At 46.7% G+C, this 22,289-nt stretch overlaps 9 protein-coding genes across 9 annotated transcripts; 4 read left to right on the top strand and 5 right to left on the bottom strand.

The window, feature by feature from the left end:
* Positions 1–758: 758 nt before the first annotated feature.
* N7516_006067 (glycoside hydrolase family 72 protein) lies at positions 759–2,550 on the top strand (the record flags this gene model as incomplete). Its single annotated transcript, XM_057218787.1, has 4 exons — positions 759–839; positions 897–934; positions 986–1,011; positions 1,067–2,550. 4 exons carry the CDS (start codon positions 759–761, stop codon positions 2,548–2,550), a joined length of 1,629 nt encoding a protein of 542 aa, XP_057072878.1.
* A 590-nt stretch (positions 2,551–3,140) lies between these two features.
* On the top strand, positions 3,141–3,613 carry N7516_006066 (uncharacterized protein; the record flags this gene model as incomplete). Its single annotated transcript, XM_057218786.1, has 4 exons — positions 3,141–3,149; positions 3,242–3,313; positions 3,376–3,446; positions 3,544–3,613. 4 exons carry the CDS (start codon positions 3,141–3,143, stop codon positions 3,611–3,613), a joined length of 222 nt encoding a protein of 73 aa, XP_057072877.1.
* Positions 3,614–4,319: 706 nt separating this feature from the next.
* N7516_006065 (putative short-chain dehydrogenase/reductase) lies at positions 4,320–5,255 on the bottom strand (the record flags this gene model as incomplete). Its single annotated transcript, XM_057218785.1, has 3 exons — positions 4,320–4,382; positions 4,436–5,160; positions 5,213–5,255. The coding sequence occupies 3 exons, from the start codon at positions 5,253–5,255 to the stop codon at positions 4,320–4,322; spliced, it is 831 nt and encodes a 276-aa protein (XP_057072876.1).
* A 1,135-nt stretch (positions 5,256–6,390) lies between these two features.
* Positions 6,391–7,387, bottom strand: N7516_006064 (RTA1 domain-containing protein; the record flags this gene model as incomplete). Its single annotated transcript, XM_057218784.1, has 3 exons — positions 6,391–6,626; positions 6,687–7,066; positions 7,128–7,387. 3 exons carry the CDS (start codon positions 7,385–7,387, stop codon positions 6,391–6,393), a joined length of 876 nt encoding a protein of 291 aa, XP_057072875.1.
* A 473-nt stretch (positions 7,388–7,860) lies between these two features.
* On the top strand, positions 7,861–10,060 carry N7516_006063 (Zn(II)2Cys6 transcription factor domain-containing protein; the record flags this gene model as incomplete). Its single annotated transcript, XM_057218783.1, has 6 exons — positions 7,861–7,955; positions 8,024–8,095; positions 8,161–8,595; positions 8,661–8,873; positions 8,931–9,190; positions 9,261–10,060. 6 exons carry the CDS (start codon positions 7,861–7,863, stop codon positions 10,058–10,060), a joined length of 1,875 nt encoding a protein of 624 aa, XP_057072874.1.
* A 522-nt stretch (positions 10,061–10,582) lies between these two features.
* Positions 10,583–11,358, bottom strand: N7516_006062 (uncharacterized protein; the record flags this gene model as incomplete). Its single annotated transcript, XM_057218782.1, has 2 exons — positions 10,583–10,634; positions 10,691–11,358. The coding sequence occupies 2 exons, from the start codon at positions 11,356–11,358 to the stop codon at positions 10,583–10,585; spliced, it is 720 nt and encodes a 239-aa protein (XP_057072873.1).
* A 2,345-nt stretch (positions 11,359–13,703) lies between these two features.
* N7516_006061 (uncharacterized protein) lies at positions 13,704–15,257 on the bottom strand (the record flags this gene model as incomplete). Its single annotated transcript, XM_057218781.1, has 2 exons — positions 13,704–14,611; positions 14,672–15,257. The coding sequence occupies 2 exons, from the start codon at positions 15,255–15,257 to the stop codon at positions 13,704–13,706; spliced, it is 1,494 nt and encodes a 497-aa protein (XP_057072872.1).
* A 322-nt stretch (positions 15,258–15,579) lies between these two features.
* Positions 15,580–17,826, top strand: N7516_006060 (uncharacterized protein; the record flags this gene model as incomplete). Its single annotated transcript, XM_057218780.1, has 1 exon — positions 15,580–17,826. The coding sequence occupies one exon, from the start codon at positions 15,580–15,582 to the stop codon at positions 17,824–17,826; it is 2,247 nt and encodes a 748-aa protein (XP_057072871.1).
* A 2,284-nt stretch (positions 17,827–20,110) lies between these two features.
* Positions 20,111–21,839, bottom strand: N7516_006059 (uncharacterized protein; the record flags this gene model as incomplete). The annotated part of the gene is made up of 2 exons (XM_057218779.1): positions 20,111–21,473; positions 21,574–21,839. The coding sequence occupies 2 exons, from the start codon at positions 21,837–21,839 to the stop codon at positions 20,111–20,113; spliced, it is 1,629 nt and encodes a 542-aa protein (XP_057072870.1).
* Positions 21,840–22,289: the final 450 nt, after the last annotated feature.

Genomic DNA, 22,289 nt, shown 5'->3' with positions numbered 1-22,289 from the left:
ACGCAAAATGGAAGAGAAGCGCTTGTGGCGCTCGAACTAGTTGGTGAAATTAGAACATCAGGACCTACATCGGGAGGCAGTGGATGTTTAGAACGCAGAAATCGAAAATAAAAATAAAAATGAAACACGATAATCGTTGTCCACAGCAGGAAGAGGAACAGGTATAAATTGACTATCAACTATGGATTCGTAACAATGGGTTCAACATAATAACAAAAGATTTCGCCCTACTATATATACATAGGCGAACAAAGATCTATAAAACCATGTGGGTCAGATCGCTCTACTGGTGGAGCTGTATGTATATAAATACTCCACTTGGACATTTCAAAAGCTTGACTCTGCCAAGAGAAGGATATCTAGACAAGCAGGAGGCATGTACCTAAGAATAAACCAGACCAGCTTTAAAGGGTTCTCCACTGCAAGTACCTGAAGAAGACGAATCCCTGACGCTCTTACAAACAGCAGACTAAGATATATTTAAATTGAGCAGAATATGAGGCGGTCAGCTAGGTCAGCTACCGCCTCGTCGCTTTCCTATTTTGGATATTATGTACGCAGTCGGAGCTACCCAGATGGCACGTGGTACCTGTTGACACAAGGTTGTTTCCCTCTTGTATTCTGCTTTTCCTTTTACTTGTCTCATAAACAACGCATGCAACTGCTACAGAACCCCCCAGTTTTTGTATAACCAGACTTGGTTGTTCTTCTCATATCTATATATAGCAATCATTAAAACTGACTTGAATACAGCCAAGATGCGAATTCACCTTCCTCTAGCAGGACTCTTCCTGCTCTTGGCAGTTGCCACAGCTAGTGTTCCACCGATCGAGATCAAAGCAAGTATCTCTACATTGTTTCGGGGAATTAAATCAACTAATGGGGTTCATTCATAGGGATCTAAGCTCTTCTATTCAAACAACGGCACCCAATTGTGAGTGGAAAGACCATTTCAAACTGTCTCAGTTGCTAATTCCGGGGCTAGTTATATCCGTGGCATTGCCTATCAGGGTATGCAAGCTACATGGTCCAGATACTCTAATGACCTTAGACTGACACTATCTAGAGGACTACAATGCCGGAGGTGCTACAGGTACCGGTCAATCAACTGATACTCACTACACTGACCCTCTGGCGGACGTTTCTCACTGCGAACGTGATATCCCGTACCTCCAGCAACTGCGAACCAACGTCATTCGGGTCTACGCTATTGACCCGACCAAAAATCACGATGCTTGTATGCAGAAATTGGCCGATGCAGGAATTTATGTTATCGCCGATCTGTCGTCTCCTCAGTTGTCGATTGTTTCCAGCTCTCCAACTTGGACTGTTGCACAATACGATCGATACACTGCCGTGGTTGATGCTTTGCATCAGTATGACAATGTTATTGGTTTCTTTGCCGGAAATGAGGTTGTGAACAAAGTCAACGAGACAATCGGTTCAGCATTTGTTAAAGCAGCGGTGCGTGACATGAAAGAATATATCAAGGTGAAGGGATACAGGAAGTCATTGAGCTTTGGTTATGCAACTACCGACCAACCCGATTTTCGGAACGAGCTGTCAGACTATCTCCACTGTGGAGATCAGTCTACCGCTATCGACTTCTTCGGTTACAACATGTACGAGTGGTGTGGAGACAGCACATTCCAGGGCTCTGGCTACAAAAACCTCACAGAGCAGTACAAGGATTACCCTGTCCCAATATTCTTCTCTGAGTATGGATGCAACACCGTCAGGCCTCGCAAGTTTGGCGACATTTCTGCGATCTTCGGACCTGACATGGAAAACGTCTGGAGTGGTGGGATTGTCTATATGTACTTCGAAAGTACCAACAACTACGGGCTTGTTTCTGTTGACGGAAACTCTGTGAGCACCCAGCCAGACTTCAGCTATTACTCGAAGGCAATTCAGACTGCCACTCCCAGCGGTGTGAACAGCGGCAGCTACACCCCCACAAACTCTCCGCATGCCTGTCCCACCGTCAATAGCATGTGGTTGGCAAAGTCCAGTCCCCTGCCACCGTCCCCGAACAAAGACCTGTGTTCATGCATGGTGGGCAGTCTTTCATGTGTAGTCAGTCAATCTGTGCATGTGGATCAATACGGCAAATTGTTTGGTACAGTGTGCGGAAGTGACAAGAGTGCCTGCGATGGAATTTCTGAGAACGCAACCACAGGACAGTACGGTGCCTATAGCATCTGCAGCAGCAAAGATCAACTCTCCTACGTCTTCGATCGCTACTATCAAGACCAGAAAAAGGATCAGTCAGCATGCGATTTCAAGGGAGCAGCATCAACTCAGTCTGCTAAGGATCCTTCTGGAAGTTGCAAGGCACTTCTCGGCCAGGCAGGCACAGCTGGAACAGGCCAGGCCACAGGTGGAAGAGCGTCCCCTTCCAAAGGGACAGGCGCTAATCTGGTGCACCCAGCTGGTTCGGATGTCACTCTAAAGGTGATCTTGGGCATGTTTACTATATTCATTCTGGTTCCCTACATCACTGAAACTGACTTGCTCATCCCGCGGGAGTTCTGGAGGCGCATTTTTTAAGGACCTGCTAATCGCCGTCGCCATGAGGGTATCCACTGATAGCAGATAGTACCCAAGTACCCATAGTCCCACTCGTTTGCGACTCCACTAATTGAAAAAAAAGTTGATGTTTTAGTCATTCCAGATAGCAAGGCCGAAGTAGTGGTGATAATGGCAATGTTCTGGGGTGGAAGGTAGATATCGCTGGGATATCTAACAGAGTCTCTGGTGAATCTTCGCATGTAGTTTAAAGAACGTTGGATCCATGTTCAATATGAAGCCTGGGAAGGATGGATCTGTCGTTGCGTAACTCTCCCCTTCAAAGAAATTTGCGTCCAAGAGAAAACTCCGTAGGCCTTTCTTTTCTTTTCTTTTTTTCTTTGAGAATTACTCTCTCTCTCTAGACACCCCTTTTACTACACTCGTGTTGAAACTCCAAAGATATTCTTAGTAAGCAATGTCCACCCGTGGACACCCCACGTGGGGCCTAAGACCGGGGCTTACAATTTTTTTTACAAAAAATTACAGACCTTCCTCACGCCCACATCCCATCGCATTCCCCTCTTTGAACCATTTCTCTCGTTTCAGACGTCAAGTCAAATACCGCAGAAATGGGCAACGTAAGAAGCAATCCCCAAGCCCTACAGACGGTGCCAGATCATTCTAGGCTCTCTGTTTGGTCAACGCGCAGTGAACTAACAATACTTGACAGGGAGCCAAGGCCAACATGAAGCGCGAGCGCAACGCGAAGGACCAGAAGACCGCCAAGTCGCAGACCAAGAGCGTACGTCAATGTCTCCAACGGCCATATTGTCCCTCCAGCCACTGACACCAATTATCATCTAGAACGAGAAAGCCATGAGCATCCAGTGCCAGATCTGCAGACAGACTTTCCTCCAGACCACCAAGGCGCCTGCGTATGTTATTCTACATCCCCCAATCCCTTGTGAATGTCTTCATTCCTGTTGGTGTATATGGGTTTCCTTGCTAACATACATGTTCATGCGACTATAGCCTCCTTGAGCACGCCTCCAACAAGCATAGCAAGGGTCTTCCCGAGTGCTTCCCCGGTATCAGCGCATAGACAATCGTCCCGGCGGAACCGAAACCGAAACCAATCTTCTTTACGATATCACGGGTTAGCATGGCTTTAGGAGTTTTGATGGAAAGCGAAAATATCTAAGAACTGGACTTGGGAGAGTGGACACTTTACTTAGGCATCTATGTAAGTGTGGGGAGTTGAAGTCGTCATGGGGTGTACTTGTAGTGGTGGTGTGAAGGTGTCTTGTGATTATAGATGCAGTTGACCATACAGGATCTTTCTCTCCCTCTATTTCTCATTGATTTGGCACTCCAATTCTAACAGAAGAGGATGGTCACTATCCTCATCAATATTTACACATGCGATGATTTGATACGGGCCACGGTTGTAGGCCTGCGAGGCGAAGGGTTGTAGGGTGACTACACCACATTATACTAGAGATATTATATTGATCATACTGGAAATATAGAACTACATCTCGCGAATGAAGTGAACCCTTTAACGATTGCTAGGTTCTTTTTCTTTTCAACACGTCCTTCCATTAGAAGAACCAGGTTAACTCTTATACATCTCTCGTTAATTAGAGTGTGTCGTCTGAATAAATAAAGTCGCCCCCTTCCGTGAGAGCTACATCCATGAGCAGGTGCATGTACAATTTTACATTGGCGCAAAAGTTTCTTGTCGCAACGTTCAAAAACAAATATATTTGAACATTGAAATTTATGGGAATATTCAACTGCAGATGAACTTATCTAACGGTAAAACCACCATCAACCCTAATATCCGCACCATTGATCATGCCGCTAGAATCCTATTGCAAAAGTCAGAACCAGAAACATAATCTGCCAAGCCGAGGGGACATACCTGACAAAGAAACAGCACGGAGTCAGCAACCTCCTCTGGAAGTGCAAACTTGCCCGTTGGTATATTTGCCAAGAAAGCATCGCGGACAGTCGTCTCTCCCCAAGCCTTCCTCGCAAGATCCGTCCACGCCACAGTCGGAGAAACAGTGTTAGCTGTGATACCCCGACTACCCCATTCAGACGCCATACTACGCGTCAGACCCAAGAGCCCCGCCTTTGAAGCACAATATGCCCCATGTCGATGCAGGGCGGCATGTGCTGCCTGAGATGAAATGCTGACGATTCTTCCCGGTGGTGGGGGACTGAGTGATGCTTCAGCGGTCTTGGATGCGGCGAAAAAGAGCCGAGCAAAAGCTTGAGAGCAGAGCATCGGGCCGTAGAGATTGACGGCCAGATGCTTCAGTGTTTCTTCCGGGGGCGTTATCTCCATGTCGCTGAGAGATACGTATCCCGCTGTGTTGATCAGAATACTCGGGAATGCTCTTTCGTATGGAGAGGATGAGGTTGGGTTAATTATTTGTTTCTCCAAAGAGCTGAAGGCCGTCTGGACGGAGTCTGGTGAGGTGATATCGCATTCATAGGTGTGGATATCATCTAGATTACCGCTCGCGCCGTACCCGGATTTGAGAAGATCATCGCGACGTGCGGCTTCGAAAGGTGCATACAGGATGGCGAGACGGGCGCCTTGTTGTCTCAGCTTTTGGCCTATGCTTGATCCAAGGCCGCCTATGGAGAAGTTAGGTTTCGCTGTCTATGGCTTCGGTTCTTATGTCCCTACCTAGGCCGCCAGGCAGGATGGCTAATCTGCGTGCGAATGCCATTATTTGCGGATCTTTCTAGATAGTGGCAAGTGCCAATGGTGGAAAGTGTACAAAAGGAACTCAGACAGTTTGAACTTCAAGCTGCCCCATTCTCCGATCTCTGCTGAGGGGAATATGAACGTTTCCAGAAATGATCATCCAGTATCCACTTCCCCCATATTTCATCTCGCTTGGCAGTGAAGGGCTCATGGGCTTAGTCTTCAAAGCCCAGCCCAACCCGGCTACCAGCTCGGGGATACTCGAAAAAATACTCCGGGTTACCCGCCAAGTCTGCTTATATCATTATCGAATCTCGAGTATCCCTTAGGTCTAGGATCTCGACACGAGCCTGAGGATTTGGGCCGTACCACCTTCACCAGTCCTCACGATGAGACTTTCGACTCTGAAGACCTTTTGCAAATGTAAGAACTACGGCGTACCGAAGATATCGATTCCGCCGTAATACCCGATAATGTTTGTCTGGGCGCGGAGCATCGATCCTCCGGTTTTGGATCGTGCGACTCAGACCCTGCCATTCTTGCTGGTCAGCACCCTCAAGCTGTCGATTCTGGAAATCACATCCGGACTGGAGACCTTATAGGCAATGAAGCTATCGATCCCGCAATCCTCGACGATCATACTGTTGAACTCTCTCACGTGATCTGGGATCACATGCATCCACATGTGTCCCCACATTAGTAGTAGACGAGCTCTCTCTTCCTCTCCTCCATCATCGCAGCAGCGTTTCGTATCCTACCGTTCGTGCTGAATTCTCGGCCCTTTCAGTTGAAGACCGGCTAGAGTTCCTGTCCTGGTTGTTTGAGGGTGCTTTGTCTCATTGTATTTCTAGACCTATAATATAACGATACTAGATAGGAGAATACTCTGATCTAGGGGCACTTATTAAAGACTAGCGTTAGCAGTTTGAGAATGACACAATTTCAATATACTCGTAAAGCATACGGTTATACTGAGTAAAATACAATGCTATCTGAACTAGCGTGTCATAACCAATGCCCTTTCAATCCCGCTTCGAGATGAGCCCTTGACCCTCCACATATGGCCACTGCGCACAACCTCCTTCTCGTAAACTGGCTTAAAAGCCGCCAAACACACATGTTCATAACCAGCTTTGATCTGCCATTCTTCTTGCGGTTTATTTATCCTCCATTTCCATGTCTTGTGAAATTGCCTGAGGCGTTCTCCAATTTTTACCCACAAGCAGAGCTGGATGTAGACCAGTCAAGCAAATACACGCAATTGAAACCATAGCGCCTTCGAGGATCATCAAGGCTATCTCGTCGTTGGCCAATTTACTGTCAAATCCACCCTGGAGCTCGGCCACTCGGAATGAAGATCGAATCAATATAGTTAGAATGGCAGATGCCAAACCTGATAATCAAACTCGAGTCAGTGGAATGCCCATAGAGAAGATCGAGGTGATGTACATACCAAGCAAAAACGATCTCCTCATCCAGCTTGCCGGCCGTTCCTGAGTAGGGGAATGCAGGCGTCTTTCTCGTAAAACCCGGACTCCATACTCAATCGATAGAATAGAGAACACTACCAGCGATGCAACTTGAAAGACCAATCCAGCGATCATGATGTTGACACCAGTATCGTGAAGTGACTGTTCATCGGCAATTGAAGTGATGGCTCCACCGGCTGCTTGCAAGACCAGGGAAATCATATCGCAAGTCACGAACAAGTAGGTGTAGGTTTTTGGTTTCAGGCGTGAGAACTCTTCGCCGTAAACTGTAATAATACGACCGAGGCATAGATAGATTCCAGCTGTGAAGAATGCCGGGGCAATAGTGAGACATATCAAGTATCTAATGTATCACGACTCGGTCAGCATACATTCAATGATATGTGGTAGGCTCGGTAACTTACATCAAGAAAGCATCGAAGCTGAATGGGTTATCATGTAAGAGAATTCGGCCCAAATATCCTATGATCTCCAATATAAGGCCCGCGACCATTGGCACCATGAAACTCCAAGATCGAAATACGATACCCGTACCGATCTGTCCAATGAGTAAGATGGCGAAAAGAACGAGATAAAAGATGTTTCCAGCCATGTGAGGCTGATACTGGATGTAAGCATCACTTAACGGACATGTTTGCAAAGTGCAATCATCCGTATTGGACATGGTCACGTATAGGCAAGGAAACTTGGAGGATTAAGTAGGCTAAAATGAAGTTCTAAGACAATGAGTGCTGCGATTGAATTGATATTAGCAAATCCATGATAGATTCGTCAGTATTTATATACAAACGCCAAAGATGTTTGACGCTGCCTATCCACAATCAATAATCATTATGAGGCTGTGTGGGTATTTTTAAAAACTTCAACTTGAGGTAATCTCACTCCCAAAATCCTTCGAATTTATAGTCAAACCAATAATCAACGCTGCCATGAAGATTGATACGATATACAACATTGTAGTGGATCCCAAGTTAAAGCCGTTGCCTTAGGGTCACTGATGCCAAGACTTTTGCACTTCGACCGGTGTCCTTGTCCTTGTCCGTGTCCGTGTCCTTGTCCTTATCCTCTTCAACTCGCCCATTTCCTTGTCCTGATGTACGTTTCACTAGAACAGATTGACTATACTCAATTTGGAACATGGCATCTACGTCAGGACACATCAAAACGTGTCAAAACTGTGCTCGTGGCAAAATCCGATGTATCCGAACTTCGGATTCCTCTATCTGTGATCGGTAAGTAGTGAAACTCGATCATCATTTTTATACTCAACTATAAACCATATTCTAATATAAGGGATTAGATGTCGTCGCCTTGATAAAGAGTGCTATTTTCGGGCCGCTCGACCTCGTTACAACCCCGCTAAGAAGGGGACGTAAGGCTCCCAAATTCCATCTGATTCGTGACAGTGTATATGAGCTGACGGAATTAAAAAATCAGACGAGTCGAGGCTCTCGAAGCCAAAGTGGATCAGCTCTTAGCGCGGGTCGTTAATAGCCAGCACACTAAACACCAGCTTGATGTTCCTTTAGCCCTGTCTGACCCGGAACTTCATTCCATCCCAGATAAACCCCGAGATGTTATTGATCGCGGGATTGTGAGATTTGATGATGCCGTCACTCTTCTTGAATCTTTTCGGGAAACCTTGATGCCACGTTTTCCATTTCTCTTTATCGCACCGGAAGTGACGCTTGCTCAGCTGCGAGTGGAGAAACCGCTTCTCTTGCTGGCTATCCTCAAGGTCTCATCATACAAAAATGCAGCCGCTCAGCAGATATTGGAAGAAACATTCCAAACAGCAGTTGCTGATCAGACGATCTTCGCCCATAATCCATCCATGGACGTATTGCTGGGACTCCTTGTGGCTTTGGCATGGTGAGTCTAATTTAAAGTGGTTTTATTGAAGACGGCACTACTGACTCAAAACCTCAATATCCCAGGTTGCAGCATGAGTCTCAGCATGAAAGATTTTCCAGCTACCTTCATCTTGCTTGGAGTATAGTCGGTGATTTGCGGCTTGACCGGTTGTCGGAAACCCAATCATTCTATTCACGGATGGCTATGAGCAAGGTCTCTTCAGATGGAAACAGTAGTAGACATTCGGTGAACGAGAGAAGACGAGCTCTGATTGGATGTTACGTGCTATCCTCATGGTCAGTAACAATGTCCATATCTCCCTAATATTACTAACTAAGTATGGGTGTGTGCAGTCGCTCGACATTATTGCAAAAGGATCGCATGATGACTCGGCTGTCATATATTGAAAAGCATGCACTTGAATTACTATCAAATGCTGAGATTGCCAGTGATCGCGGCTTAATACAATTAGTAAAATTACAACAAATCTTTGAACGGATCGATGATGCTGCGGTCACTACTGCGAATCCGGTACGAGAGGTCGATATGCATGCATTCCAAACCGAAATCAATGAGTACAAAACGACCTTGTCGGCAACGTTTTCGGATAATTGTAAGTGAAACCGCTTGTGAGTTTGATTGATTAGACTGGAACTAATACTAACTCAACGTCCACAACATAGCCCTACTACAATTTCACCTACACACTCTACAATTGTTTCTATGCCAGGCTTGCTTATTTGATAAACATGTAACAGCCAACTATTCGGATTCGTCCGCGCCTCGCTCCCATGCAGACTCAGGGCTCCCACCACATCTCCAAAGTGGCCATCAACCGTTAGACTTATCACCCTTCCAGGTTGAATTTCTCAATCGCGGCATGACTGAAGCAAAGAAATTCTTTGATTACATTTTCACATTTGCCCCGGATACTTATCGACTGATCAGCCATACGCAATGGCTGCAAACAGGCTTTAACTTGGTTCTAGGCTGCAAACTGGCCGTCACGGGGGCAAAATACGCCCCACGCAGTCCACATGTTCGTGCCCTATGCTCGGATTTGAATATGCCACACGTTCTGCGGGCCGCGTTGCAACGGATCCAATGGCTCAGTAAGGACAGAGTGACTGTAGATGGGAAACAGCACCCCAAGTACTTCTACGAGGCATGGTTGTGGCATATTCTTGAATGGTTCGAGCAAAAGTATCACCTGGTGCCCTCTGAAGATACGACCCAAATACCTACAGGATTACCCGATGGCGGCCTCGGACCGTCTACTTTGGCCAACAGCGCAACCTCGCAGGATGTCCCCCTGATGGGTGAAAATTATGGCGCCACACAGGTAGCACAAATAGATGATACTGACTTATGGCCGGAATTCCTCTGGAACATAAGCACGGATGACATACTCAATGGGTATATGGGGTTTCTAGATATGCCGTATCCCACATTACAGCCTGGATATGACGTGCCACTTTCATGAGAACAAAAGACATTGTTTGTTCCTGTCGTCGAATCAGTTCTCCCATGTACGTCCAGGTCACATATGGACAGTCTTGTGCATTCTTGGCAAATGATTTGACATCCGATTCGTGCTTATTACGGAATTTCAATCAGGATTAGATTCAGCTAAAAAGCAAAATTGGTTTGAGCCAACAACTGTACAGTATGACTTCCAAAAGATCCAGTAGAACCACTCTCAATTTCTAGCACTCGGCTTGCATAACACTTTGACGGAGAGTGGCAATTTAAGCTCCATCTGATACTCAATAATTGCAAGATTGCTAATTGCTAACTTTTCATAACTCCCATTCCTCCGGGTGAGAACGCCAGTCCGTCTTGTCGGGTCGCTTAGCCAACTGGTACGCGACATAACGGGTGTCTGACCATTGAAGTTTATCACGGATTGGCCATCCCCTTCGAAACCCCGAAATGTGACTGAACTCATTAGTAAACATCCCCAATATATGTAGAATCCTTGACGTACACATTGCCAGTGGACTGATCATAGATGATCTTCGAGATCCTGTGGTTTCACACCGCAACGCAGCATCTCCCTGTTAATTGTATTAGAGTTTTGTCTGTCTGCCATCTTGGGTTTGCGTAAACTGACTCAAAGGCAACACGAAATTTGGCACGGATATCCTCTCGTACAAGGGGATCCAAGCTCCAGAAGAATTCCTCTGTAAGAGATTCCCCAGGCACCTTTTCCCATACGAGGTATTTGATAAAGCCACCAGGAACGAGATCATGTTCCCCTTGCGCTTTTTCGGAGTAACCAAGGAAATGTGGAACAGAGCTACAGCCTTGACTCATCAATAGCTTAAACGCCTCTAGTTCACCACACACCCTAGGAGGTTGGATTTGTTGGGCTAGTGTAGCCAGATCAGCATCCTCCGTCCCAGTGATAGGAATCTGATAATATATTCGCATAAACGCTATCTGCGTCGGGTCCTCCTCTGCGTGACACAGAAATTTGCCAACTGTCATAGGAGATCCAACGCCCATGTCAACATATTCCTGTGTGAGATGAACAGCCTTCTCCGAGAGCTTTTCTATGATGATCCACGAGCGGCCTATCCCTGGAGGGGGCGAACCAGAGAAGGGAATGGTAGAGGCTGGAGGGGAGACTCCAGGAGGGGGAGCAGAGGGAGAGATGGCAGACGCGGAGGAAGAGACATCATACGGCTGTTGCAGGGTGTCGGACTCATAAAAGGTGGCGACCTTAGTCCCTACCAGGCGGCGAAGAAGTCGGGAATCGAAGTCAGAAGGAAGTGTCATGATGATTCTTGCGAGCAGGTACCTCTAGCGATATGTAGACGAAGGTAGAACGGGGTAGCTTGAAAGTATGGGGAGTTTCAGCCAACAAGTTCAACATGGGTGGGAGGACGCGGAAGGGAAATGAAAGAGCAACCAATACCTAGGTAATAATTATATACATACCAATTTCAACGCGAGCGGAGCGCCAAGCTTTATAGAGTGGGGTGATTTATGTTGCTAATCCCGATTAGGTATAGCAGTTTCAACACATAACCCCACGAACTGGCTTAGGGAGGTACCTAACTAGTTACCTAACATAACTAACTACCTAGGTAGTTATGTAACAACAGTCTACCCTATGAAGATTCACCCACCTCCACTCATTCTTACAAACGAATACTATATCAAAGTATTATCATATATAGCAATCGGATCTTACTCACTTCTTAGACGGAAGAAACTTCTATCATAATACGTATAATATAGGATTCACAATATAGGCATAGGGGCTTCTAAAGTGAATTGAATCTGAATTGAATCTGAAGTGAAATTGAATTGTATTATATTGTATTGTAGAGAGGGTAATTAAAGAAGAAAGAATTCAAAATCATACATAATTTTGTAGCTATACATGTTCAATACGACACGTTAAATTTAATTGGGAAGAAAATTGGTAGATCTGTAGGCCGTTAGTTTAGGGGTGGGTGAATATTTATAGGGTAGACTGTTGTACTGTCACAACAAGCTATTAGTTACAGTATTGGCTAGTCAGGCAGTATCTTGATGATGAATTGGTTCTATGGTAAATGTAAAAGAGGTAAATACAGAATAATCTGTGTGTAGCGAGAGGCAATAGCTAAATAGTAAGGAGCCCTAGTATAACTTTTAATGTATTCGCACCTATTCCTTGATATTCTCAAGGTCGCGTCCTATCCTAAATACTCCGAAGCTAGTTACAAACTGGGTTTGAACTAGTTTTAAGTATAGGAGTCTGTATAAGGTCTTCAAGGGTTGCGTATACGGTAGTGATGTAAGATCGTGATTGGCAGCTACAAGATTGTAGGGGTCAGAAAGAGGGGAGGGAGAGAGTTTGTTGGGTGCCTGGGTGCCTTAGGCACCCATGGACCCACTATGAGACAGATCCACCCATGTAGATAGTTCTCTCTCTCTCTCCTTTTCTTCTCCCTTTCTCCTCTGTCCATTACAATCATTCTGAATCTACAGATATTGTTTCTTCATACAATCCTTCTTAGATTCTACATTAGAGTTCATTGCTACGGAGAGAACGATCTGCTAGATATCTACTACGGAGGGGTTGATACCTAAGGCAGCAAAGTAGAGCCTAAGGCCACCACCACAACAAAAAATGCGTTAACTAGTTATATACAAGCTCTATTATTAACTCTTAAATAACTAGTTAGTTAGTTAGTTACTAACTAGTTAAAGTACCCGTGGACTCCGTAAGACAAGAATAATAAAGTGGCCCGAAGGCCTAACTGATTTTTAATGGATAAGGATGCTTGGAGAGAGGCATGGGAGGTGCGGATATTAGTAGCCTAACCATGTCAGTTACGTGGCAAATCCCAGGAGGCACACGACATACTTTGTAGCATGAAAAGAAAGTAACTCACAGAACCTGGAAGAGTGAAGAAACTATTGACGGGAAGAGGGGCATCAGAAATATCATGTGACAGTGAACCTGACTAATCATTCGATTACTTGGGCATCAAAACCGAGCCCAACTATTTTTGTAGTTCCCTGAAACGAACATGAGGGAGTGCTGACCTGAAATTGTAGTATATTAAAATTTAATGACACCAAAATTATATTCTGCGGTAGCAAAACTAGTAAGAGGGAGCATATGACGACCTTCATGCCTGATTCTGCAGGCAAGAATGGCATCGGGAAATCTATTGATCCAGACAGTTCTTGGCGTGGTAAGTTCTCTCACTGTAGCTCAATCGGCATGCTGATTCACTCCTGATTCGGGGTTTGAACCTTCCTCGTGTGCCGAGGGGTTGCATGACTCGCGTGTGGGTGGAGCTTTATCTTACCTTCCCAGCCTAGATTGCTTCAGATGTCCAGTCTGAAAAGGTTGTGTGGATAGTGGAATCTACACTGTGGTGGATGGAACCTCGATGGATGCGTAGAGTATTGTATTGGTGGAACGTTAGTGAGCTACTTAAGTGAGGGAGCACGTGACCTGATGAGTATAGTATTGTTTTATTATCAAGCAGTCAAAATTGTAGTAAGGCTTTCTCTCCATATATAATACAAGGTCAAAACTAAATATGTGGTGGCATTGATTCCCCAGGTGCCCATTTGCTCCATGGATAATCCGCTCTTGACACACATCCTTCAAGTGTTCAATTTCTGGCTAGCCTTCTACAGAGTCTGAAGAGAACGGCAATTCTGTTCTCTAGCATCAAGGACCCCATTATCAATGCCGCTACGGGCACTGCAATCACCCAATAGACCCAGAAGGACTTTCCGCCGGGCTGGTACGGGTCGCTCATGCTGAAGATACCGCTGATATACGACAGCGGGACGAAGGCAATAGCGATATATGTCAAGCGTCGGATATCCTCGGCCTGTGCAATAGATTTGTGCGAGTCGATGAGTTGCACGAGCGTAGTGATGATAGGGTTCAGCGTTTCAATGGATCGAGCGTGCTGGTTGATCTGGTCTTCCAGGTGGTGGATGTCCATCAGCAATAGGTCCCACGAAGACGAATCCTGCTGCGAAGTTTCCCCGTTAGAATCCGACTGTGGGAACAGCGTGCCCCTTCTTTTATGCCGGTATTCGATGAACAGTCGCACCATCTGTAGCTTATGCAGGGTTTGCTGGCTCCGTCGACGCCACCGATGGAGATCCACAATATCATGTCTCTCGAAATGCTCCAGGCGGGATGAGACGGTCGAGAACGAGTACTCGTAGTATTTGATGTACCGGCTCATCAGCGATCCGTACAGCATCCACTCCCGATTTACGCTTTGGATTGGATGATAAGCAAGGGAAATTATGCTGGGCTTTCCATTGTTCCACCCCGGGGGAAATGTACCATATAGGCCCAGCAGTTCTTCGCATGGCGCTGAACCTCGAGGGTCTACATTGGTTTGGTCTGACTTTTGGAATTCGGCGTAGCTTGGTAGCTCCCTGGAACTCTCGCTAGGGATTCGGCGCGGGACTTGAGAAATTCGTGATTTATACGAGCCGGAGATATCGCGGGCTGAATGTGCTACTATATCAGCGGTAGGATCCACAAGTATCAAGCCTGTGTGTACCTGTCAGCATGTAAATAATAGGTGCAACTTCGAAACGTCATATCATTTACATATCCAGAAACCGCCCGGCAAGTCGTGCTTGAGTACCGAGGTGCATCCTCGTACAAGGCCGATAGATCTACCAGACAAGGCTGGTAGCCGACGGATACTTCTCGGGATATTTGAGAGCAGAGTGAGATCATAGGGTGCATGGCCCATATCATACTCGCTGCCCAAGTCGATCACTTTCTGGTAATGAATGTTCAGAAATTCTCGAGAAACCATTTGAGATGGCGGAAGCGCCAATAGTGGCGGTGAAGCAGATTTCTCGATATCACGATACGAAGATGCAATATGGCCGCAGAAAAAGAAGGGATTGATTCCCAGCACCGAGCCGAAGATTTCGATGTCTTCCTGGTGGATATCCTCCACGACCGCCAGTATGCTGTTGGTGGGTACAGAATCAAGCTGCATCATGAGGGCATTGGCAATTGTTTTCTGAGGCAGTCCAATTTGACCATTCTGTTCGACTTCGGCATATAATATTCTGCTGTTGTGAACTTTTCGAGGTCTTTGGTTGATGAAAGCCGAGAGGGCCCCTAGACTAGGGTTCCGTAAAGCCACGTGCGCGACATAGTCATTATAGGACACTGGCATGTTACCCGATGGAGCTGTATGAGGATTGATCAATCATTCGCAGCCCGATTAATGGACCGAATCTTGCGACCGTGACACGGCATTTATATGATCGATGTTTAGCCCCGAGTGTGATAACACGTCAGCCATGCATTAGTCTCATTTTCCAAAGTACTTTTGCCCAACCAATTGATCTCCATCGTATTCTCACCGCCGAGAATTTGTTCTTCCCCAAAAAGTTTCCCCACTCCAATATCACGATACTTAGCTGGAGTTGTCACCCCAAGGTTTCAATCGCACGGCTTAGGCCTCCAAAGGTCGGCGACCTAGACGCTTGTGCGATATGGAGAGCACACCAGAGTTCGACAAAACCCTCGGCCAGGTGAAAGAGTTATTCCTCAAGAAGATAGACGCCGTGACGAATTACACGGCAAAGGTCCAAAAAATCTGCTCTACGGCTTTAGCCGCTTCACTACCAGTCATTCGCCACACTCCGATCACATCACGAATAAAGTCGTGGAAATCAGCACAGGGCAGCATCCGCCGACGGCATGCTGAGTATCTTCAAAAGAAACGCCTGCGTGAGCACGTAGAAAGATGCGGTCAAGTGTGGGATGACTATTCACAAGAAATGGGACTGGGCTCCTGGAATGACAATTTGACATCTTCTCACAATCCAAAAGAATTACTTGATGCGCTGCACGACTTTGGCGGAATACGAATATCCCTTTATTTCCCAGGAGATCTGGAAAAAGTCGCTGATATACTCGACAAGCATTTTGACGTCTTTCGGCGAACGGAAAAGGGAGATGAGTCTCAGGTCAATATACAAACTATGAAAAATAGACTTGGTCTGACCGAAGATCCTGATGAAGGGAAGCAAGAATTGAGCGCAGCGAATGCGCTAAAGAAGCCTATACGAACTTTCAAAGGCTACAAGGCAACTCACTTCATTGTCAAGTTGCGCAATAAAGACATGGAAGAAGATTTCGAGATCGCCTGGGAAGATGTCGTTGTTGAAATTCAAGTTGGGACACTTGTCATGCACGTGTGGTCTGAGATAGAACACGACATGATCTACAAACCGCTTGATTCACAGGGCGCAGGAGTGTCTGAGGATGAGGAGCGCATCTTGGACTTGATAAACGGCATAGTTCTGACAGGAGAGGCTGCGTTAAGACAGCTAGAAGCCAGTACTGCCAAGCGTCTGAACCTCCGCGCCAAATACAAAGAAATGACGGCATGCAGTCACTACGAAATCGCCACGTGGATTGAAAGAGACTGCAAAGAACTCAAGATAGATCTCCAAGGAGACGCGAAATGGGCGCTATTGGAACAACTTTTTACTATTCTGAAAGCCACTGGCCACCACAAACACGCTGATGTGACAGGGCTAATCAAGAGGGCCGCTCAGAAAACTTCTAGTCGTCATTTGATGCCAGCTAAGATGCTCAAGCTTCTATGTCAGACGATAGTAGATTCGAAATGGCGGCCATTGGGTATCGATGACCATTTATGCTTGATCAAAAACGCACGACTCTGGGCGCTTCGGCTGGTGCATAGTCTGAACGTAGCCATCTATCTTGGTGTGGCCCAAGAGTTCATTACAGAAAGAACTCCGCCCTGTCGCCCGTCAATCAATGCTTTTCTTGACATTTTGCATCCATATCAGCCCCGTTGCTTGGATCACGGGATTGCTGATATGATTACAAAATTCTGTAAAGCAGTACTTGAGGACGATATAGACTTGAAGTCGAACGTGAACGAACTGGTACAGGTGGCCAGAGCCCTGCCTGCTAGAAACCTGGTTACAAGTTTACCTGGTGCTGAAGTCTCAGAAATAGTCCCAATTCCAGTCATTCTATACCGGTTGCTGTGTGATGACGTTGCCAACGAGGACAGTCATATCGAAGATGTTTACCGGTCACTGGAGATAATCGATCTGATAATGGTCCGTTCTGAAAAGAAACATGAGTCCTCGGTCAACCTAGCTCGCCTGTTAGGATGGACAGCGGATTCTGAAGACCGTTTCTTTGTCCCTATAGACGTGACCGGAAGCATGCCAAAAAGCCGCTGGCAACTTTCCAAAGACAGTCTACACCTAGTGATCCAGAGTGCAGATCTGGCTGAAACTCATCAGTTCGCTCTGTTACCGCAACTCGGAGAATCGAACGGCGAATCTAGCTTGGAAGAAGGGAACGGGACGTCAAGCAGTGTCCTCAACCTGGCATATCACCTCTACCCACAAGAACAATGGAAAGATGTGTATAGGGCGTGGCAGCTGGTCAAAGACTTCCAGCTTGATCAAAAACAAGAGACTCCTCAGAATGACGTTCGGTCGGTCATCAACGAAGGACTGAGGGCTTCGCTCCGACTACAGGCCGGGTTCTCTTGGGGTGAATCTTCGAAAGAGGACACTAAACTTGACTTGAACACTAAAGGAGAAATGAAACGCTTCCCTTCGAATCCACCCGATTTAAAGAGCGTTTTTGACGGATTGATAAGTCGAGGACAGCAGCCACAAGTTAACAACTTGTCTCGGGTTCAGCGCATGATTCCAAGTTTTTCTTCCAGCAGAACGACTCCTTGAGCCGCAGATACGGATAAAATTTCCGAGTTTGTTCCACTGATTACTCTCAATCTTTGTGGTTGGTAATCTCAGCGCACAATTTTAGACACAATTATTTTAGTTAGGGATATTTTCTGACTCTCGCGCCTCAGGTCAGATCTCTGACCCCTCCATAAAGCACACCCAAATTCACTCCCGGTTGCGAGGCCGCTTTGCGGCCTCGCCCGCCTCACCCGGCAGCCGCCTTTTGGCCGCGTTCAAGCCACACATGTTACATTTATCATTAGTAAACCTTAGATAGTTACCCTTACGGTCAGCTGATCAGTCAGCTAACCGCCGGGTAGACTAGAACGGTAGCTAGCTGCTGCCTAGAAGAATCAACTTTCATCTCCCCAATCCATAATCCACATATTATGTAACAGATTGGTAGCACGTCCTAGTACGATCCGAAGGGTTCCCTTTAGGGTTATTCGTATCTTTTCCGATTTTATTTTCAAGCCTCCCTATACGGGGCCCCTATTCAAAGGCCTATAGGCTCGCATAGATACGGCCGATAGGCCTCGCCAAATAGCCTATCAATTCGTATCCTACCGAGCGGGGCGTCTACCCTACTAGGACGAGTTCGACGTAGACGTCGTCGCCCGTATAGACTATTTGATTCGACGGTCTCTAACTCGCCCGCGACTACCTAGTTACGAGGATCCCTACCCGCCCGACTAGCCAATTAGTCGCTCCTATCTTAATAAGGCCGTTGGGTATTTTATCTATATAACTAGTCACTTACCGCTCGAGTAGGATTTTATACCTAGCGGCAACGATCTTTATCTATTAATTAACCCGCTTAGGAGAGCGAGGTAGTCTAGATCGAGATCTATATCGCTCGCTACCGCTACCGGTACTTTTACGCTACCCCCTCTACCTAGTATACTACCTACATAGGTGTCACGTCCTGCACCATGCAAAGTAAGGTGCAGAACCCGCCTGGACCCGAGATGGCACCTTCAAGGTGGACCTCCGAAGGTCTTCGGGGACCTGCGTAGACCTATCAATGGCCTGCGAAATATATGGGCCCAATGCATATGATCTCGCTTAGGTTGCGCACATTGCATAACTAGTGGATTCGGAACTATGATGAAGGTTTATAGTTTAGTTTGAATATATACGCAGTGCTAGTTGCAATTGCTTCGCAGTAGTAATTCGTATTGTATACGCCCTTAGCACTCTGATCTTAACCCCCCTAAAGACCCTTTATAGTGGGTCTTTATATTCTAAACTATCTCATTTTAGATCGGACCGCTATTGGCAAAATATGGTGCCTATACGCCGAACCCGCGTAACTGTTACCAGCCAGGTCTTTAATTTGAAAAGAGTGCATTCAAACGAAATATTAAGTACAGAGAGGGAAAAGAAAAGAAGAAAGGAAATCTACAGGCAGGACCATTAATGTTATGGGTAGGTCCTACAAACATAGGAGAAATGCAAATATCGAACCTAGGCGGAATCTCCTGCCAGAAATCTCTTTAAGCGGGCAAGTATGGTAGAACCGACTAATAAGTCTAAAGGCGGAGTTAGTTAGTAGAAAACTCTAGTTATAGGCGGAGTCAACTAATAGAATCCCTTCTAGATCGTTATATAGTTAAACACAAGAAACCTTTCACTGTTCTAACCTGTCAAATGAGTCTGCAAATCTAAGATCGAACAGTAGTCATTCATATCCTGGCTTGGATCTCCTGCTCAGCCTTGCGCTTTTCCTCCAGTTTCGAAAGCAGTTTGTCCTTGGCTTTTGACCTCTTTTTCTGGGTGGAGTTTCGTTTGCCACCGCATGCGGTCGAGTTCAATCACTGCTGAGGCCCTGGAGCGACATAGTAGTGAATGACGAAAGGAACGGTTCATCGCATCTTGCCTCGGGAACGCATATTTAGCCTAGCCCAACATAGGAATGGCTGGGCACCGGACCTGTCAGTAGCAAACCGCAGATCTACGCCCTAAGAGGTACAGTCAGTAGCATCTGCCTTGAGATAAGATCTTCCATGGCACGACACTAAGAATAGAAGAGGATTGAAGCATGCATGTCCTTTCGCTGGTATTGTCCAGATCAAGTTTTAACGGTAATTTCTCAGAACGAGACTCGCGCTTTTGGATGACCAAAAATGCAAGACCTCGAACACCCGTCATGCGTGCTACAGAAAACACACTTACTAAAATCACCCTTGCATAGGTGCCAGATCCCCCTTCTTTCCCGTTCCCATCCAGTAGTCCCGATGACTATCAGGAAAGGGAAGATGGTGTAGAACTGCTCACTGGTTCAAACGGCAGTCGTACCGGCCGAGACATTCGTCTTCTCCTCACATCCAATAGAGTGATTTGTTTTGGTATCTGAGTCAACATATTTGATATGCTCAAACCAAATACCATGGGACTTGCGCCACCACTCAGCGATTGCGATGATGGTAACACCACCCATAATCACAATCGCGTAGTTGAACAAGGTGGAATCCTTGTTGATTGCACTATCCGAGTAGGCCGGGGCGCAGAGAACAGCAAAAGCAAACCCGTTCCACAAGAAAGTAACCACCGCGGCGACCACGCCAAATCGGCCCAAATCCCAAAAGCCTGGGCGGAAAGATTGACGCGTGATGAAAGCGCGACCGGTTCCAAGCAAACCATATGCTGCGAGGGAACCCGCAGCCGAAGTGGAGACCAAGCTTGAGAAGGCCACTTGAGACGGGAGCTGAGTGCAGAGAAGTGCGGCAATGGTGGAAATGAAGATGACAGCGTTGTGAGGCCGCTTCGACTTCGACACACGCGATAGCACGTCGCTGAATGGGAAGACGCCATCGCGTGCCACGGCGAATACGAGTCGTGATACAGCAACTAGCGCAATCGAAGTGTTGAGAATTGCTCCGATCATCGAGACAATGGTCATTACAACGTGGGCATGAGGTCCGAGCGCCATCGCGTACATATTGATGAACGGCTGAGGCGCGCTAGTGTTGTAGAATGTCTCAATCGGGGGCATGCAGAAGAGAAACAAGATAATGATCGGGAAGCCGCACAGCGCAAACGCAACAGTTGCCCAGTAGATACCCTTCGCGGCGGCCTTCTTGGCCGACACATCCTGTCCCACGAGACAACTACCGACCAAATACCAGGAAAGAACCCAGTTCAGTCCGGGACTGGTCTCTCCGCCATTGTATGTAGACGTTAAGTCGTATTCGGCCGACTGGAAGCCGTACGTCTTAGAGACGCCGATGGGAAGCCATATGAAGTTGAGCAGCATATCGATGGTAATGACCGTCACACCCGCTCGGAACACCCAGGCGTACATGCGCGGAGGCAGGAAATTGAGCGAAGTAGCGATAGCCAGGAAAAGAAGTGAGATAGCCCATGCCACGGCGCGCGCTCGTACGTCGGCCGTTTCATATGGGAAGCTCGTCTTCGGGTCAAACACGACAATCTCGGAAATCAGGTAGTTGGCGACACCAAACGAATCACTCGCGAGAAAGGCGGTCCACGCAACCAATGTCCATGCCGCAACGAGGACCGAGATGAAACGGCCGACTTTACCCCCTCCCCAGGATCGGAAGGCCCAGTAGTAAATTGACCCCGCGGCGGGATAGCTGGAGCACGCTTCAGCGAGACAGGCGGCTGTGATGATGGACAGTATGCTACCAGAGACTCAAGGGCTCCAGCTGAGGGATTTGTTAGTAATGTGATCAATCCGAAAAAGGGCCGGGAACTGCAGGTAGCGGAAATCGTAGAACATACATGGCAGCCGGTCCGCCTCCACTTAGGGCGATATAGAAAAGCACACGGATTCCTCCGACACAATTCAAGGCCGAGAAGGAGCAGGCGAAATTGTCGAATGAACCCCATCCTCGAGCCAAGACAGAGCGATAGCCAAGCTTCAGGAGGTCCTGGTCATCTTCATTAGTCACAGAAACTTTATCGGAGTTCTGGGCCTGATGTTCGCTATTCCGAATATTTTGCGGGGAGTTTGTTCCATTAAGGGAATCAACGTCGGGCAAGGTCATGGTGGCTGCTCTTTTTTTTCCGTCTGTCTGATGAGAGGCTTGGCGCTTGACAATGACTATATTTATTTTTTTCCCCAAAGAAAAAAAAAAGAGAAAAAAAGTTATACTCTCAATTAACTTTTTCCTATCACGATATCACGTGGGCCGATCAATTGCTTGAACGGACCCCGACACCGGGGTTTGTTAGGGGATCTTCTGAGTCATTATTTTCTTCTTTAGGAGGCACATTGAGAGAATCATGCAGAATTAACTAGAAAAATACTACTCTGTATGGGAGTAATGAAGTTATTAATGACATATATAGTACAACACATTAGTTCACGGATGTCAGCTTACCTACCTCTATAGGTACTCCATAAGGTAGCTGTTGTCCGGGTGAAGGGGCGGGGTCAATTGCCAACGTGTCACACAAGAGTTAGTTGTCCGCGTACTCAATTCTACATTTTGTGA

This window comes from Penicillium verrucosum (genome assembly GCF_028828655.1).
Source record: "Penicillium verrucosum strain IBT 35672 chromosome Unknown utg000002l_segment0_segment0, whole genome shotgun sequence".
NCBI lineage: Eukaryota > Fungi > Ascomycota > Eurotiomycetes > Eurotiales > Aspergillaceae > Penicillium > Penicillium verrucosum.
The sequence above is the reverse complement of the archived record's forward strand: the minus strand, read 5'-3'. Positions and strand labels throughout refer to the sequence as shown.